A 19,900-nucleotide genomic window follows, 5' to 3' on the forward strand; every position below is an offset into this window, starting at 1 on the left:
TTTCTTCAGCCTTCAAGAAACTTTTTTTCTTTTTTTCTTTTTTAGTGAAGGAGGGATCACATTGTTACATTCATTATTGCAAGCCTGTGATGCATGATTAGGGTCTAGCTAGTGTAACTAAAAATACCATTCAATAGTGACCTTCTCAATAATATGATCTACCTTGTATTATTAATATAGAGACTGATATCAGTGTAACAGCGGAAGTAACAAAAAATGAAGAAAATAAGGGGATTGTTAACGTTTATATTCAATATCGTGTGTTGTGTGCAAGGATTTCTTCCGTAAGCCACTTTAAATGGAGTGAAGCGCAAACTAGTATGAGAAGTAGCGTTGCATTGTAGATTTCTGGGTTTTCTTCTTCTTTTGAAAAACTATCAATTGTAATAGTAAGTAATATGATGTTCGATACAAGAGAGGGTGAATTGGTATAACTTTTAAAACATTTTTCCATTAGCAAATTCTGAAAATATTTTTTCAAGCACTTGATTAAGGAGTTGGGATTTTTGCAAGAATGAAGAAACAAGTATAATAGAGATAAAGAAGTAAAGATTGTACAAGAGATTTCAGGCTAGTTTGAATCAATTGATTTTACATCAAATATCAATCTACTCAACCTTAAAGAATTCTTTTCACTATCTTAAAATGTCTAGATTACAATCGTATTACACATGCAATTATAAGGAAGATGCACCTGCAACTCCCTTAAACAATGTTCAAGAGAAAGTACTAGGAAAATGTCTAGAAAAGATTCGAAGTTTTTTTTCTTCTAAAATTGTATTATAGAGTATACTTTAGGTCAATTTTAAAAGGATAAATATTATACTATATTCAATCTCTAGTACTATTTTGGTACAAATTCAATTTTGGTATTTTTAGTGAAAACACAAATTAAAACATAATTTATTGGGATTAAAACGCAACAAATTATAAGAAAATGAAATCAGGAAGGTGAAAGGTCGATTCATATATTTAAAACTTGAACATTTCTTATTATCATAGTTATCTAAAGAGTAAGATTCAAGTTTTAACGGAGAACTGATATAATTAATTAAATCAATTATACGAATCAAATCAAAATATTATTTAATTTAATTTTTATTTAATCATCAAATCAAGATTAAGTTGATTTATAAAATTAGAAATGTAAATTATAATTGCAAAATACAATTATGAAATTAGAGAAGAGAGGAATAAACCTAGCATTAAATGATCAGTAAAAAACTTAATTTGTATTGTTTGATCTTGATTCCACAAACAGATTCTCAAAAATCAATGCTCCATTGATGAAGAACGAAACACACAAATGAAAAGAGAAATCAAAAAAGGTAATTTCAGCAATTGAGAGAAAACATAGAAAAAGATATGGAGCTTCAATGTCTAAAATTAGAAAACCAAACAAATGATTTTTATTTTTGTTTACATGTTTAGAGTTCATTAATATATATATATATATATATATATATATATATATATATATATATATATATATATATATATATATATATATATATACGCTCTCTGAAAATAAACATGAATCTAAATGTGAGTTTTAATCAAATTCACAAGTAGTTCAATTACAAAAGTTCAAGTTAATACAAAGGAAATTGAATCTAAAAATGTTGAAAAGTATAGAATTTGAAGCCTAACATATGTTCATTTTGAAGTCTTGAATATGAATTCAATGTAACTAAAATCAGCCAAAAATAATATCTATAGAAAAGTTATGGTCAAAACACTATACTAAACAAAAGTTAGATTAGTTGAAAATATAGAATTAAAATAAATATGTACAAATAATCTAGTTTATTACTACTATAAAGGAAATTATTTAAAAACTAAAATATGTTTCATGATGTACACTTTGCAATCAACACACCAAATATATGTATTACAAGAAATTGCAATAATTAACAAAGATATCATTGTTGTAGGGTGCATTAATTATCCTTTGGCACATGTGTTTTATTGTAGATAATTTTTATTTATTATGTAGATAATATTTATTTTATTATAGATAGTTATTTTAATTTTAAAAAATGGTAAAATAAAAAAAATATAATGTTTAAATTAGAAAAAAAACGCTTCAAGGATAAAATTGATTAAAAAAAAGTTACCAAAAAGGATAAAATAGAAAACAAAGTGTGGATACGAAAGAGAAAAATCTCTTTTATATAATGGTGCACGTGATTCCGCAACATTATATTGTTTCTTGTTTAGTGGTTTTTGCTTTTGTTTTTTTATTTATCTAGTTATTTTGTTAGTAGATATTAATATTGTTAATTTAGTCTTCATATTTTTATCTTTTTTTTTTCATTTTACTTAAAAAATTTAAAATCCAATCATTCATTCTCGCTTAAACATGAAGGGTTGAGAAAAAAAATTATATCCAAACAAATTCGAAGTAAATTTGAACATACGATTGAGTTGGATTAGATAAACGGATAATGTTGGATAAATACAATTAAGTGAAATGTTAACTACAGTCGGGTTTGGATAACGAGTTGAAATTTTATCAATACCTGACTTAATCCAAATTTATACATTTAAAAATACATTATAAATTTTAAGTTTTATTTTTAATATGATACTATTTTGTGAAAATTTAGTAGTAAGTTATACACAATCATAGTCCATTATAACAATCATTATTAAAATTATACTCGTAACTTTTATAGTTAAAGGCTTACTATATTTATGTCATTTATTCAAAATAAAAATGATTGGTTTAGAATTTAAGGTTTAGATCGGACAATTGGATCCGATTGAAATTAACCTGACCAATGCTCATCCCCTAAATATGACAATTTTTTCATTTGTTTTTTTGGAAAGATGATTTAAAAAAGAATGAGTAAATGAAGTTGAAAAGTAATAGAAGATACAGCGGTATTGTTCCTTTGAAGGATTTGGAAATGAAAGTTAAACATTTTGAAAGTAAAATTTATCAAAGTTTTTCAATGATTTGATAAATATGAGAGATAAAAAAAAAACTTTAATACAAATGGTAGATCATATTTGCTCTTATGGTTAAAATTAACAAAATTAAATATAATTAGTTAAAATTAATTTAAAACATTAATATTTTTTATAAAAATATTAATAGATGTAATTAATTTAAAATAAAATGTTATTGATTAAAAAATTAATTAAATATTGGAATTATAAAAATATTAATACTATTATTAATTGATTACATTTGTCATTATAAATTTTATTAGTATTTTATTTAAATGTTGAATTATTTTCTCTATTAATATTATTTTTAAATATTTTATATTTCATTATTATTATTGTTATTATTATTATGATTGTTATTATTATTATGATTATTATTTATCATATATAAAAGGTTGTAAATTTTAGAAAAAATCAAAAGTTATTTGGTAATTGCATTCTTCGTTCCCTCAAATCACATCAGAGATAAAAGTTCACCTTTCTCCCTCAAATACTATGCCTTAAAAAGAACAGGCATTTAAAGCTTGGCAGTTACTTATACGTGATAAGTGCCATTTAAACGAATTCACTAAACTTCCTTGCTTAGAAATGACTGTTAATTTAGAACTAAAACACTTCAATTCTAACAGTTTTTTAAGATCGCGAGAACAAAAACCAATAAAACAGTTGTAAAAAGCTTTCCTGTACCATATATGTTTGAAAACAAATTACAAATTTCTAATTTCGAAATTACATATTTAATAAAAAAAATTATAGAATTTGACCGAACAAACAAAATTAAACCGATGATTTCTTGCTCACAACTGGAGTATTGATCATCCATGGCATCATTCAGTTTTAATTCAAAACTACACATCAAAGTAAAAGAAAGAACATGACTTAAACTTAAGTAATTATACATATAATGAAAGAAGAAGAAAAAAAACTCTTTAAAATAGTGAAAATAGTTTATCTACATACTAGTCCAACATGGTGCCAACGGCAAAAAACATGTACTCCCCTTTCTGGTAATATTATTTTAACAAATTTCTACAACTGAAGAGAAATTAAACTATATAATATAAATTTAAAAAACCTAAGAAAAAAATTGTATACATTAAGCACAGCCGCCCAGGACATAACTCACCATGCCTTATTTTATTTTGCTTTTCCCACACATCTTTTTGGAAGCAATCATGTTTGAAATACTTTTGGTATTAAATGTGGTTGAGGTGTAGAAATGCAGTGAAAGAAAGTACCTCAAACATAATTGCTGAAAGATATTGCTGAAAACAAAAATAAAAGAAACAGGACATGATGTTTCTCTCTGTACATTATCGCTGAAAATCACCTGGATTAACTTGACTTGGATCAATCACAATTCCATTAATTGGTCCTGGCCGGTTTAAATATCTACGGTTTCTTGCAGAAGGTGAGGATGGTAATTGAAGGCCATGAGGACTAGGAACCTTCTGCGAGTGGCCAGCAATGCATAGGGTCCCAGTATCATCTTGCTCCCAGTAAACTTCTACCATAAACCCTGTTGGGTTTTCCTCAGTCTCTGTTCCTGGAATTCCCACAAACCTAGCTCCTATGGGAATCTGCATGTTTATTGTATTGGTTAGCAGAAAAAGATTAGTTGCAACTCATATTGAAATGAAAAGGGTAATTTCTGCAGCTTTGACTATTGTGATGTGGTATAATAATATACAAGTATTTTATATTGGCTGTTTCAGAAATTCATAGAACCAATTACAACTCAACGCTTTTAGAGGTATATGCCTCGGGGTAAAAATTTGAAGCAAAATACTGTTCCACTGACCTGCACAGATTCCCCAGATGTTAAGGTCAGGGTTGTTAGCCTCCCTTCAGCTGTAGCGTTTTCTAGCTCTGCTTGTCTTGCAATATTCAAGAAAACTTCTTCGAGAGTTGTAAGACCAAGCTGGATGTCAGAAATGCCAAATTCTTCTTCTCTATCTTGGAGCTCTGAAAAGAAATTCTGCTTGGAAAGCAATAGGAATATAAGACAATGTATCCCATATAATTAAGCACGATTTGTGTTCATGTCTGCTATTCCCACTAATATATAGGTCACACTGGTGCAGTGGAGCCTGCCTGTTTCTACGTTACCTAAACAATATTCTGCTTTCTATCAAATACATGTAGTATGAACACAAGATTGTAATTGCAACTTATATGTCCACGGGGAATGTAAATATAGGTGTTATCCTTGATTACAATCATAAACTGTGACATTAAAGAGATACACATGATTCATTTTATATATTTTCTAGAAGAAAGGAAATATTTAGGTAACCAAGAACGTATTCCCAAACTATTAAAACAGAGCAACAAAGAATTTGTTAAACAATCTGTCATTTATAATGAAGTATTGATTTTCTCTGGTAAGACACTAGATAAATTAGCTAAAGTCTATTCAAATTAATTATCATTAAGTTCACCAAGTTTGAAACGGACTAAAGATACAGAAGCTTACATGGTCAGCAAAACCAGAGTAAATATTGTGACTCGGCAAAAATTTCAGACAATGGGGATTAATTTAAAATAGGAAATTCCAATAAAGTTCTGTTTCCATGCCAATCGGTATTTAAACAGTTAATAATATCCAAACCCTGTCTTAGAGAAATTTAAAGGAGATGGACGAAGCCAAGGAAAGAAAGCTTACTGTTAGGAGCGCCTCTCTGTCATGGGGAATCACAAAAGTTATAAAGTTATTGGTCTCCTCTTTTGGCTCTACATTTAAATACTGTCATAAATAATTCAGTGGTTAAAAACCAATACTAGTCATGGAAAATTTTTAAATCATTATAACAATTCATCTCACATTCTTAAAGAATTTCTTCACTTCCTCACGATGCTCTGTAGATATTGCATCACCATTGGTTGGACTGCGTTCAATATTGTTTCCATGGAAGCTGATGTTTGCAATAAAACCAGTACCAAAGCGTGATTTCAATCTGATTGAGGTGCCAATGCATCGAAGCCTTCCTTTTGCCATGATTCCTATGCGGTCACTTAGAATGTCAGCTTCTTCCATAGAGTGAGTCGTAAGAACAATGGCACGCCCTCTTTTTGCGTTTTCAATTATGTCCCACACGTGCCTTCTTGTTATTGGATCCATACCAGTAGTCTATGAAATTAAAATGAAAGATTAATCTTGTAATCATGTCAACAGAATATATGCATGAAAGGAAAATACTGTTGTACATACCGGTTCATCCAAAATGACTAACTTAGGGTCACCAATAAGCGCAATTGCAACACTGAGACGGCGCTTCATTCCTCCACTGTAACTTCCAGCTCTCACTTTGGCTGCATCCGTGAGTTTCACCTCTGATAATGAAGCCTGGATAATCTACATTTTTCCAGAAGAACTTGAATTAAAAGGAATGAGGAGTATTCGAAATAGCTGATGATAATTTCAAATATTTCACACACACATAATCATTTGTTGTACAGAACAATATCAGGCCTGGAGAAGACATACTGATTTTATGGAAGCTGGGGACAGGCCTTTAATAGTAGCAAAGAGTTGGAGGTGTTCTTGGCCAGACAGTGCATCCCATAGTATATCAAACTGCAGATTGGAATAATCAATAACAGGTGTCAGTCATCCGTTAATAGGAAGAGAAGAAAAATTTATTGTATTTGAAAATCATGTTGGTGTGTTGTGAGTATGAGAGAGAGAGAGAGAGAGAGAGAGAGAGAGAGAGAGAGAAACACCTGTGGACATACTCCTATAAGCTTTCGAATGTTTGACATGCCAATAGAACTTCTGATTGAATGTCCATAAATCAACGCTGTTAAAGAAAAAATTAGAAGTGTTAACATACTCTTTTTGACTTCTGTAACTTTGACTAATGAACATTCGATGTAGTAGTTAAAGAAGAGACACGGATAGAAAGTATCACCATCTCCGCTAGTTACTGGAGTTATCCCTGTCAAACAATTAATAGCTGTGGTTTTTCCAGCTCCATTGGGTCCTAGAAGACAAAACAACTGATCTTTTGCAAAGTTTACCCACAAACCCTGAAAATAATTTCAGAATAGCACATTGAACATCACCCAGATAAATCTCCAACATGTTGCCGTAAAGAAACATGAAATATCCACATCCAGATATAACATTAAAGTTGGGGAGGGGGGAGGAGTTCCAGGAAACAAAATATTGATAATCATGTTCCAAAATGAGGTCAAGATGAAAAAAATTCTGCATGTATGTAGTTTTCAAGACTATTCGATTGAACTACACCCATGCTACTATGGAAAAAGTTTTTCATAAACCAACAAATTCCAAGTACTCAACATAGGAGCCCTTTGTAGTCGAAGCATGGATACTACAATGCACAGACCATCTTTGCCTTCTTGTCCTAACTCCTGAGATTTCATTTCTAATGAGAAAATTTTGGCCTTATCACGAACTAACAACCCCAAAAAATGTTTCATGAAAATCAACAAGTTTTCTTCTAATCACCCCTAACTTCAAGGATAAAAAGTTTAACAAGAAATACTTTACCTTAACAGCAGTGTATGGAGCAGTCTTTGTACATTTGCAGCAGCAACCAATGTTACGCGTACCGGCATAGGTCTTCGCAAGGCCATGTATTTGAACAGCAATATTTGCATCAACCAGACCTTCAGCTAGTTGCTGTTTCACTTTGCTTTCTTCATCAAGCACATCTTCATCATCAGGTGTACTTATTTCCTGACGTGGGTTTGAACCTACACAACTACAAAGCCCACCCTCTATGGAAGGAAGATGAGGGACAAGGAAGTAGTGTTAAGCCATAAAGAGCTGGAAGGAAGAAAAAAAAAAAACCAAACCAACAAATTAATCACCTTTCACTTTCTGACCCCCTCTTCCCATCCAATAATTGGGATTTAGAAAGTAGAATATTGACTTCCTCACACCCGATGCATTTGGGATTATATTGTCAAAATAAATGGCCAGAACAAACCAGAGAACGAATGTAGCCGCAAGCCATTTATAAATATCATCCTGTCAATGAAAAGAAAAAAAATAGGGGATAACTGCAGTAAGACAACTAAGGCTGAAGGGAAGGAAGGATCAAAGCAAATATAGAACTATGTAGCAGAAAGAAAAAGGAAAAAGTAACCAAAAGGCTTCTAAAAATGAAGTGGTTTATGGAGTGGGAATTTAGAGGTCAAATCTTTGCATACAATAGTTAACACACAGTCTGAATCGGTATGAGGGCATTCTCCTCGTCTACTCCAGCTAACACCATTGTCTTCGGAAGTATCAACTGCTTCTGAAAGCACTTGTATACCTTGAGAAAAAGGATTGGGTGGGAATAACGACCACAAATTTCGTAAAGTTTTGGAGAAACTATTCGTGTAAGGAAATCCTGCTTGTACCACAAGCTGCAAACAGAAAAACAACAGACAAAGAACGTGAGCATTCACTTTCTGCTACTAAAGAAAACTTGTCTGCAAACTACAACCAAAAGGATTTACACCTGAGTCAAAAAGCCCACAATAAATATAGAGAATCCCATTGTTGTTGCCGAAGATGACTTCTTAATGAAAGCAGACAACATGAAGGCCAAGCCAGTCTAAAATAAAAAGGGAAGCCATATTACACATCATACAAATCTAAATTATGTAACACTGGAATGAATACCATAAATTTCTCACCATATTAAGTTCAAATAGGAAGAAGAAGATAAACAGGACCGCGAAACTGTTTTTCAAGAAAAAACTGAACTGGAACATCATTCCAAAGAGTACTATCAGGAGGGACGATAGGATTGTGACAACCGTCTCCCAAATCAGCCAGGACGACCAGTAAGCAAAGTCGTAAAGGCCCATCATTGTCATTGACTGCACGAACAAAGGAACAACAATTTCAATAATAAAAATATGGCACATTCATAGGGGATGAGCATCTGCAAAATTGATTTTATAAAATTAATGTTAATTTTAAAGTAAATTATTTACATTTGGATATTTTTATTCTGGAAACAAGTTAGTAATAAATTTCACCATGAAAATTCTTATCTGTCGCTACTGTTACTTGAAACTATTTAATTTGAAATCCCTTTTATGGTAAGAGTCAAAACACACCCATATTCATTTAAAATCATCGTAACTACTGTTTCAATACAATTTTAGATGATTCAAGTTGATTCAAACATCCACGTCCGTAAAATACACAGTAACGATTTTATACTACATCCGTACCTGGCGAAGTTTAAGCTCTTTCTCCGTCACCAAAGAGCTTATCTGAAGAACAAAATTAAACATAGCAATGGCGAGGAAAAACGCGGGACCAATTGTACCCACGGCAGAGAAAGGAGTCATGGAAGGGTGCGCGAATTCCCTCAGAAACACATTCCAACTGAAACTCGGGTCTGAAATCCCACAAATTCATCAATTAAATCGAACTAAAATTAAAAAAAAAAAAAAAAATCAACTCTGAATAATTTAATTTTGATACCTCCAATAAGGTGTCTGGCAATTTCCCTCTCGGCGGCAAGCTGAAGAGGAAGTTGAAACGACATAGTGGGGTCCTGATATTTGCCTCGCCACTGAAGACTGGTGGAGTTGGTCTGAAGACCGTAGCTTATAACGGTGTCGTTTAGCTGCGAGAAATGAAGCGCTCCGGGACAACTCATAGGGTTACTGAACAGCCACGCATCCACTTCGGTCTTGTCCTTGAACGACTTCACCTGCACGCAACTATCCGTTATTCGCGAATAATGAATTGCTAATTTCCCTATAAAATCGAAGATTGCGAAGAGAAATGGCGTGCCTTGGAGGGAGGGATGGGTCTGCCGGGGTTGTTGTTCATGATGCGGGTGACGATGGTTTGGAAGTTGGGATTTTGGTCACCGCTCCAAACGAAGTCGTAGCACGGGAGTTTGATGAAGAACTTGTCTTCGCAGGGAGTTATGGGCGGCGACGGTTGGGTGGGAGGGTCGGTGACGGTCTTGTAGGCGGAGGAGGTCGATGTCTGAGCCTTGATCGCCTTGTCGATGGCGAATATGAGGAAAATGAATATGAGAGGGGAAAGCAATTGCAGAAGACTCGCTCTCTTGTTCCGCCATGACAGTAACAGATTCTTCTTCAACAGAGCTCTGAATTGCTGCAACACCAATGGCAAACCGGTGAGGGTGGTCCTCATGGTTTGCGCGTGACTCTGTTCTCTCTGCGTCTGTCAGTCACTGAGTCTGTCACAAGCGGGTGATGAAGGAAAAAAATTGGAATGTGGAATATATAAGAGAGAGTAACGTTTTTCCTCTTTCAGTTTTGAGTTATGCAGGTGAAGCAACATCGTGAATCGTGATCAATTCCATAAAGAGAAAGCGCGGGTTTTCGTTTCACCTCGTCATTCTCAGAAAGGTACTTCCACTTTTGACACTGAAATGCACCCAAATTTACCACTTCTGCCATTGCGTTTTCTTCTAACAATATTTCTTGGTCTTTAAGTTTCTTATTATGTTTAAATATATGATTTTGGTGTCTGAATTTCTTTCATATTTAAATAACATATTAGTACTATTTTTTTTAAACTAATTTTTTATTTATAAATGCTGAATTTAAAAAAAGATTTATAGTAAAAAATTATAATAAAGAAGAAACTTTTTCAAATTAAGTTTTGATTGATAAGGTTAACGTACGTGTAACCATATTCTGTTAGTAGATATCGATTAATAAAAGAATAAAATATAGCTCCAGAAAGAGAGAGACAAATAGCTTTAGAAAGTTAAAAAGAAGATACAGAAAAGATTGAGAAAAAAGGGAAAATTAAGAATTTTAAAAATAATAATTAAATAATTACAATTTTAATTTATATCCTTAAATATGACATTTTTAATATTTACCATCTTGAAAATATCCATTCTAAATAAGAAAATCGGTTCCCACACTTACTAATCTAAATATTAAAAATTTACAATATAATTGTTTATATTATCTAAACTATTTTCATCATACGAAAAAAAGTATTTAAATAAAACTATTTTAATTTCTTAGTTTAATTAAACAATACTTAATTATTGTAGACATCTTAAAGATATATTTTTATTCTTTTAACAGGACTAAAACCTTTTAAATTAAAAAGATAAATAAATATTGAAGGTGTAACAATTAATAAAGCGTGTTTTTTATAACACTTTTCAGTGAAAATAATGTCTACTTTAACCGCATAAAATAAACTTATAGAATATTATTAATGTAAATTTTAATAGTTCGTAATTTATTACATATTTAGCATGTATTAAACGTTTAAAATTTTACTTTATATTTTTTAATTAATGGGACGTTTTAAATTATGATACTGTACTAATCAATAAAGAATTTAGAACAAAAATAGTAATATATCATTAATATAATCATACTATTTAATATATTCTAACAAATATTTTAATAATAGTTTATCACTTTTTAGCTAATATTCTTAAGATTCAAATAACCTTTTCTTTTAGCATCTTCTTTACATTTTCATGATATGTGAATTTTCCATTTTCATTCTCTTTTAGAGTAATAGTAATTAATGATAGGGCAAGTTAGTTGAAGTATAAAGTTAAAACTTATAATGATTATTAGTTGATTCAAATTAGTTCGAATCTTTCACACCATAGGAACTTCAAAACTTAATGACAAACTTCAAAATAATACATTTCCTATGAACTTATCGTTAAAATAATAAAAATACAAACGTAGAAAATAAAAAATATACAGTGAAATAACTAAAAGCTATTAAATAACTTCAAAAATTAGAATTATAGAATTATTTCATAAAACAATTTACAGCATAAAACATATAAAATTACATTACATGAATTTTTTAAACAATAATGAAAACATTAATTGAAGTTTATTTAGTTATATATATATAACATAAATATAAAAGGTTAACTAATTTTGTTTCATTATTATGAAGATGTTTTCATTTTGTTATTCTATTTTAAATATTTTTAATATAGTTATATTTTTCATAAAAATAAGTTAATATAATTTTTTTTCTATTATATTTCAAGATCCGTGTAACGAGTACCAAAGATGATAGAGGGATATAAGTATGTTTTATACAGGGGCATTTTGGTCATTTGGATGCAACACGGTGAAGGACAAAAATGTCATTCCGCATTGATTGTATAACAAGACATTGGAAGTGTTGGGCCAGGTAATTTGATGTGACAAAGAAGTGAGAAAACAAAATTAAAAAACTTAATCAAACGGGATTTTGAGAAATATAGTCAAAACTCAAATAGTTACGTGCTGAGTTTGTAAAACACCGTTTCTCACTATGTATTTAAAAAATTGAGGGCCAACAGGATTGAATTTAACACCTACAAAATTATTATTTTTGTTGACCATTGAGTTTTTTATTTATCACTTTCCAAAAATATTATTCTAGTTTATTAGGTATTATTTTCTTAAATAATATTTCTAAAAAAAGAAAAAACTGCAATGCATAAGATGTCTATACAGCCTTAAATTTGCAGTTTGAAAATTCAGCACGAAAAAAATAATGGCATTGCTTTATTTGAAATTTGCATGTTCCGAGAAACACACAAAGTTTCAAACTTAAGAAGATTCAACAATAAGATCCAATGGTTTAAAAATGCATTAGTCAAGAATTTACATTTAAAAAACTGCCAAATTATAATTCAATTGCAACTCTTCAAATTTGGGTCAGTCACAACATTTAAAATATGATTTAAATGATAAAATTGGAAAATAATTATTTTGATTTAAAATTTACTTAAAACATAAAATTGGAAAGAAGATGCGTACACCTAATAAAAAATCATCTTTATATAATAATAGAATAGATAAAATATTTTTACATAACCTTTAATCCAAAACATTATTATTTACTTCTCTGATCCTTTTTATGTAATTTTTTTTTCAAATTTATTCAATATATGGTTTTTCAGTTTTTTTTCTCGGTGTAGTTCTCATTTTTATTAAAAATAGTTAATATAATATTTATGTTAAATTAATACTAACACAGTTTATAAGATAACATAACATTTTAAGTGACACATAATACTAAATGATTAGTATCTCATTAAATAATTCAACCATATTAGACAATATCACATATCATTTATACTTTATACCGTCTCTTTTGAAAGACATAATAGTGTAAATGACATGTGATATTGAATGATCGATGTCATATTAGATAATCAAAACATCTTAAATAATGTCATGTGTCATTTACACGGTTACATTGTTACTCTCCAAATAATGTCAACACCGATTCAACAAAGGATTCATATGGATTTTAAAAAAATAAAAAAAAATAAAGATTTTGTTCAGACAAAAAAATTAAAATACTACATTAAATAATTCCATTAAAAAAATAGGACAAAAAGACTATTAAATCTATAATTGATTAGACTTTAGAAAATACATTTCCATTCATCACATTGTGTTTTGACTGGCTATTTGTAAAGAATAAGGGTGACAAAACGGATCAATCCAACTTGTTTTGACCCGACCTATCAATGGTTTGTCAAAAATGGATTGGGCCAAACTGACTTGTCAAGCAGAAAAGAGTTAATAATAATAATCCGTCCTGTACAAGATGGGCTAACAGGTCGACCCGTCACTTTATTTCCAAAATTTCAAAATTTGTTATTTTTAAAATTTATTTATACGTACATATAAATGAATATTAAAAGTATATTTAATGATGTAAAATATTTTTTAATTAATTAATTAATGTTTTTAATTAGATAAATTAAAATAATTATTATATTTATATGTTAAATTATTCTATTATATCTAATAATTAAAATTTAACTTGTAAATTTTAATGATTTAAATTATAATAATATTATATATCTACATATTTAAAAAATAAATAGAAAAAATAATATTATTTTTATTTTTATTTTTATTTTTATCTTTTAAGAAAAATGATTAACGTCGAAATAATTTGACTCGCATTTTATTCGTTAAATTGACTTAATGAGTCAGACTAGTACAGACTAATAAATTAAAATATTTAATATCACCGTCTCTTTTAAGATATACCGATGAATTAAAACCCATTTTACCATCTTAGGAGATAGATTGAAACCCATTTTACCAGGAAAAAGTACGATAAAAATTAGTTTTACTTCAATTGTAAATTTTTTGTGTACGTTCTTTTCGAGGTGGATAAAGTCTTGATCAAAGTCATATTCCTGATTGTTAAAATTGGTTATTGACTAAACAAAAAGTAACAATTGGACTTTTATCTTAATTTTGAAGCACTGCAAAAGATTAAAAATAATATTTTTTATATGTTAAACGCGTGCCTCATACAGTGTATGAGTGGTATATCAAAATTTTCTTTCTTCAAAATTCTTTGTTTCTTGTGGAAGAAGCATTTAGTGAATATTTTACTTATTGTTTAACTTTTTTTTAAGGTTAAATTATTCATTTGGTCTCAATATTCGTAAGGAAATATGAATTTGGTCCCTTAATTTTTAAAAGGATTATCCTGGTCCCTAATTTTGATATTTCGTATCAATTAAACCCCTTCCGTTTAAATGAGAGAAACGGCGTTAATAATCCAGTGACGTGGATATATTATGTCATTTATATTTACATACATTTGAAAACGATGTAAAATTTTTAATAGAAACGTGTCATCTGTCATATGTAAATACTCTATTGTTGATGTTCATCCCTCCCAAGTTCTGTGTGTGGAGTAAAAACTTTCGTTTGTGCAATGTTCATCTTTCACATGCAATGTTGGGGGAAATCAAAACCCAAATGCAAACAACATTTCTCGGAGAAGACGCGAAACCAATGCGAACACATCTACATCGCGAGAATCCTCCACCTCCGTTCGAAACAGAACAGCAGGCCACCACGACAAAAACCGATGTCAATCGCGCCACTGCAACAACCACCACGGTACCTGCAAAAAACCCGACCAAACAGACCACCGCGAAGCAACCCATCGTCGATGAGAACGCAACTTCAAGAAAGGGTTCAGTCTTCTTCATCGTGATTTGGTCGTGCTTAATGAAGAATAAGGGTTTGAAACCCACGCGAGAGATGAAAGGTTAAAGAAATTGGGGATTTAGGATTCTTCGAAACCCTCGAGAATCAGATTTGGGGATTATCCTGATTGGGGCTCACAACATTTGGTGACTGCAAATTCGAAATAGACAACCTAAGAAATATTTTTTTTTTTAGTTGATTCTAAACAAAGCATTCATTCATCTTCGTTCACAAAACTAATGTAGTCTCTCAAGTCACACCCTACTGTTTCATTTTCTCTTTCAATCAATTCTCTTATCAATCTATGACACGTTTCAGTATAATATATGAATATATCCACGTCACTGTGCTGTTAACGCCGTTTCTTCCATTTAAACGGAAGGGGTTTAATTGATACAAAATATCAAAATTAGGGACTTGGATAACACTTTTAAAAATTAAGAGACCAAATTTATATTTCTTTACGAAAATTGGGACCAAATGAATAATTTAACCTTTTTTTAATGTGCCGTTTTAATTTAGATGCCTTGTCGGCATCATTTGTTTATTTATACTACGTAAAAATAGAAGAATAGTTTATATAATGCATATTTGGTGTATTAATGTTCGTTTCTTTAGATTTTTGTAGACATGAGCGCAGAAGAAAAAGTGAAAATTTGTTTAGTAAATTTTATTATTGATCCTAAATAATGGGCACATACATGAAATTTGCAAGGATCTAATTCACCCAACAAATATCTATTTAAGAAACGAATTTGAGGTGCTTAATCTAAAGTGTTACGAAAAGAAATTCACTAAAGCCTAATTGTTCAACAGAAGTGTCAGATACCAGTGTCCTGCGTATAAATAATTAGAAAGTATAAAAAGATTTTAGGTTTTGAAGCAAAAGGAAAGCTTTTAATAAGTATATATTTTAGCATTAGAGGAGAGAAGAGAACCTTTGAAACCCTTGGGCCTAAGAGTAATGTTGTGTTTGGACTGAGGTGTAAATTGAGATTTGTTTATGATATATATATATATATATATATATATATATATATATATATATATATATATATATATATATATATATATATATATATATATATATATATATATATATATATATATATATATATATATATATATATATAAAATATGATTTTTATATATATCGGCGTAAATATAGACACTATCACGTCTGTGTTACGTATTTTTTAAATATGAATAATATTATATTAGTAGATGATAATAATATAATATTATTAAATTAATATATAAAATAAATATATTTAATTAAAAATAAAATCAAATGAATAAAAAAAATAATTGTTGATGAAAAAAAAAGAAAAAAAATAAACCGTTTTATTAAAAATAGGTAAAAATAACTTTAATTTTAAAAAAAAATTAATAAATAATTATATTATAAAAAGTATAATTGATATTATAAAATATGGACACAAAAGAGAAAATATCTTTATATATCGTTATATATATATATATATATATATATATATATATATATAATTAATATATAATTATTATAATAATTATAATTATAGTTATTATATATATATATATATATATATATATATATATATATATATATATACTCATTATTATAATATATATATATAGCAATTATAATCAATATTATTTTTATAATATATTTTATTTTTATAATATACATAAAATTAATATATAATTAATATATTAATTGTATATATATATATATATATATATATATATATATATATATATATATATATATATAAGTAATAAATCTATAACAATATACAAAGAGCACATCTCCTTTTGTGTATACATTTCGAAATTCCAATTTTACACTTAATTATTATTTTATTTTATAAATAGTTTAATCTTAACCGTTATTTAAAAAACCTCTTATGTCTTTAACCGTTATCTTCAAACCTTCTTTTCTGTACATATTTTATTTTTCAAATTTTACATTTAACAATTATTTTAAAAATTAGTTATATATTTCTTAGTCATCTTAACTCAAATTTCTATGAAAATTAAGAAAATGCGAACATTCGGCGTGACATCGCCTGTGTTTTCGCTAATATAAATAAATTAAATTGTTAAAGTAACATCCTAATTTTTAGCAGTCTAAAACAACTAATAAAATGTGATGTTTCATCCTAGTGTTCAAAACAGATAATATGTGTATAAAGTATATTAATAAAGTCTTACCAACAATAGGACTATGAAAATATAACCTTTATACAAACCAACTGAAAACCAAAAAGAGATATATACACCAACTATTCACTTACAACAGCTCCTACGACAAACTCCCCCAACCTAGAAGGTGACTCCTCATCCTCCAGAAGTACCTCTGAAACTGCTAACCATATATACTCCCACCGAATAGGTGATCATTGCAAAAACTAGGGATGTCAATTCGGGGCAGACTAGGCGGGCTGGCCCGTAGGCCTGCACAAAAAAATGCAGGGCGGGTTGGGATGTTGAACCCGTTAGCCTGCAATGGCCCGCCCTACAGCCCACGTGGGCTAAAGGCGGGGCAGGGCGGGCTGGCCCACTAACCCACTTACAAAATTACTCGTGGAGAGCATTAGATGAGACACGAAATCTTAACTATGACTTATTGTGGTGGAGAGATATTAGGAGATCATGTGGGGAAGGTACGAGAGAAAATTGGTTTAGTTGTAACATAAGTGGAACTTAGGAACAGGTAATAAAATCAAATTTTGGGAAGATAGATGATTATGTGAGATGCCTTAAAAGAAAAGTTTCCTAGGCTATATATGAATTCAATTGTAAAGGAAGAAAAATTAGGAGATGGCAGATTTTGGAATAGTGACCGATGGACATGGAACTTACCACGGAGGAGAGGGTGGTTTGAATGGGAGAGGAGTATGGTGACTCTCTTCATGTGTGAGATCAAAGGGAGAACTTTGAATAGAGATAGAGAGAATGAGTGGATACAAAATGATGGGGAAACACATGATTATATGGTAAAATATGCATATAAAAAGGTAAATAGTAGAATTAAAAAAGAGGAAGCATTTTTATACTACCTCTTTTGGAAAACAAAGTCTTACCAACACCCTTAATACTTCTCTAGGCACATGATTATTAATAAGATTGCCACACGAGAAAACTTACAACACATGGGTGTAGAACTGGATAGTAAAATGTACGTCATGTGTCAATCTTGCAATGAAACAATTTCACATTTATTCTTTACCTGTAGGATAACCACATACATATGAAATTTGTGCGATTTTTAGATAGAGACATCTTCTATGTCTCATAATAGTGCAAAGATACATTTTTATCAATTTGAACATCTTTGTTTAAATAAAAAGTCTATTACAACTTGGAAATGTATGTGGATGACAATAGTTTGAAGCATGTGGATCCATAGGACAACATTATTTTTAGAAATATAATAGCAGATGTTGGAGGAATTTTTTTTTAGTTGCACAAATTATAGCTTGGGCATGGATTTCTAATAAATATTTATCAACTAGTTTCTCATATCCTAAATGGTGTATGTATCCAACCACATATCTAAAATCGTTGCACTTTTAATCACATAAAAAGAAGCGATTCTAGTCATGTTGGTTATCTTCTTTGGTTTCTCCTTCATTGTATAATACATGTTTGTGTTGCTTTTATCTGAGTGGGTGGTGGTTGTTGTCTTTCTTTTTGGCAGAGATTCATTATCTGGGTCTTTAAACCTCTATGGCACCATTTTGCAGACTTGATGGACCCAAGTTCAACAACCATGAGTAAAAATGCGGCCCATGGAATAACTAATCTTTTCACTACTCCACTAAATACTTAGCTTTTGAAAATCATAGAGATATTAAATGACAAGAAAAAGGAAAGTGAGAACGACATCAATCATGGAGAATCCCACGGGAAGTTAGGTTCAATTGGAATGATATAGAGACAATTGCAACTTTAGATGCGATAAAGACTCTTGTCATTTGTTTGGCTATATCATATATGTTTTTTTGGCTGAGACTGTGATCATTAGGAATTCTTTGTGAGTCTGTGTCTTGTAGGAGATATTTTGTCTTCCATTTTGGACTTGTTAGGAGAAGTAATCATGAGATGAGTATCTTTATTTTATTCTTTTTATTTTTTGTTCTCTTTCTTATCTTGTCTTATTTTTTTTATATTTTTATATAAGAGTTTGGACTAGGGGTGAGCAAAAATTGTTAAACCGACCGCACCCGACCAATCCGATTGAAAAAATAGGTGATGGATCGGTTTGGTACGAATTCGGGTAAGATTGAATGATTTAAAACGGGTAAAACGGATACAAACGGTCTGATTCGGATCAAGGAAAAAAAATTGTCGATACCTGACCCAATCGTATTTTAAGAGTGAAAAATGTGAAAAACCTTGACGGTCCCCTATTTTTCATTTCTTCTCCACTTTCCTGTTAGTCATTCCTCTTTCCCATTTGTCTTTCCACTTACTTTATCCACTTCAATTCCTTCATAGAAGCAACTGCCCTTCCATTTCTTCTATGAAACCTTTAGCATCTCCAAAATCGTGTGATGCTCAAGTTTTGTGGCAGGATCCCGTTCTCCTCCTCCTAGCAAGGTCTTCAGCGGCGTCCACGACCCCTTATCACTGCCATGCCCACCGCGCGCTCTACCATTGTGGATCGAGAGAGAAGAAGAGAAAGAGTGGTTTGTGCGTTTGTGAATTTTAGGGTTTAGGTAAAGGGAGGCTTGAAAGGGGTTCGGTTGTTAGTAATGAGGTTAAATGATTAAATATTTGATTTTTGGTGTGAAGAAGATTTTGCTTCCTGCATCATTGTATCCATTTAATCTACTTTTGTGCATATTATGCTTGTTCAGTGCCATGTCTTTTGTGTGTGATTTCTAGGTTTTGTTAAGTGGATTTTGTTCATAAAAAATTCTTTGATTTTATTTTATTTTTGATAAATGTCATTAGTTTATGTCACGAGAGTAAGATTTTAAATTTA

At 30.2% G+C, this 19,900-nt stretch overlaps 1 protein-coding gene across 1 annotated transcript; it reads right to left on the reverse strand.

The window, feature by feature from the left end:
- Positions 1-3,860: 3,860 nt before the first annotated feature.
- Positions 3,861-10,252, reverse strand: LOC114163365 (ABC transporter A family member 2-like). The gene is made up of 16 exons (XM_028047636.2): positions 9,728-10,252; positions 9,413-9,644; positions 9,157-9,326; positions 8,611-8,796; positions 8,433-8,528; positions 8,137-8,337; positions 7,795-7,954; positions 7,472-7,701; positions 6,867-6,984; positions 6,679-6,755; positions 6,443-6,532; positions 6,167-6,310; positions 5,780-6,085; positions 5,621-5,701; positions 4,757-4,933; positions 3,861-4,535 (listed from the first exon to the last, which is right to left on the reverse strand). The coding sequence occupies exons 1-16, from the start codon at positions 10,097-10,099 to the stop codon at positions 4,269-4,271; spliced, it is 2,907 nt and encodes a 968-aa protein (XP_027903437.1). The 5' UTR covers positions 10,100-10,252; the 3' UTR covers positions 3,861-4,268.
- Positions 10,253-19,900: the final 9,648 nt, after the last annotated feature.

Source organism: Vigna unguiculata, chromosome 9 (genome assembly GCF_037176805.1).
Source record: "Vigna unguiculata cultivar grain cowpea cultivar isolate G323 ecotype 2 chromosome 9, ASM3717680v1, whole genome shotgun sequence".
Lineage (NCBI taxonomy): Eukaryota > Viridiplantae > Streptophyta > Magnoliopsida > Fabales > Fabaceae > Vigna > Vigna unguiculata.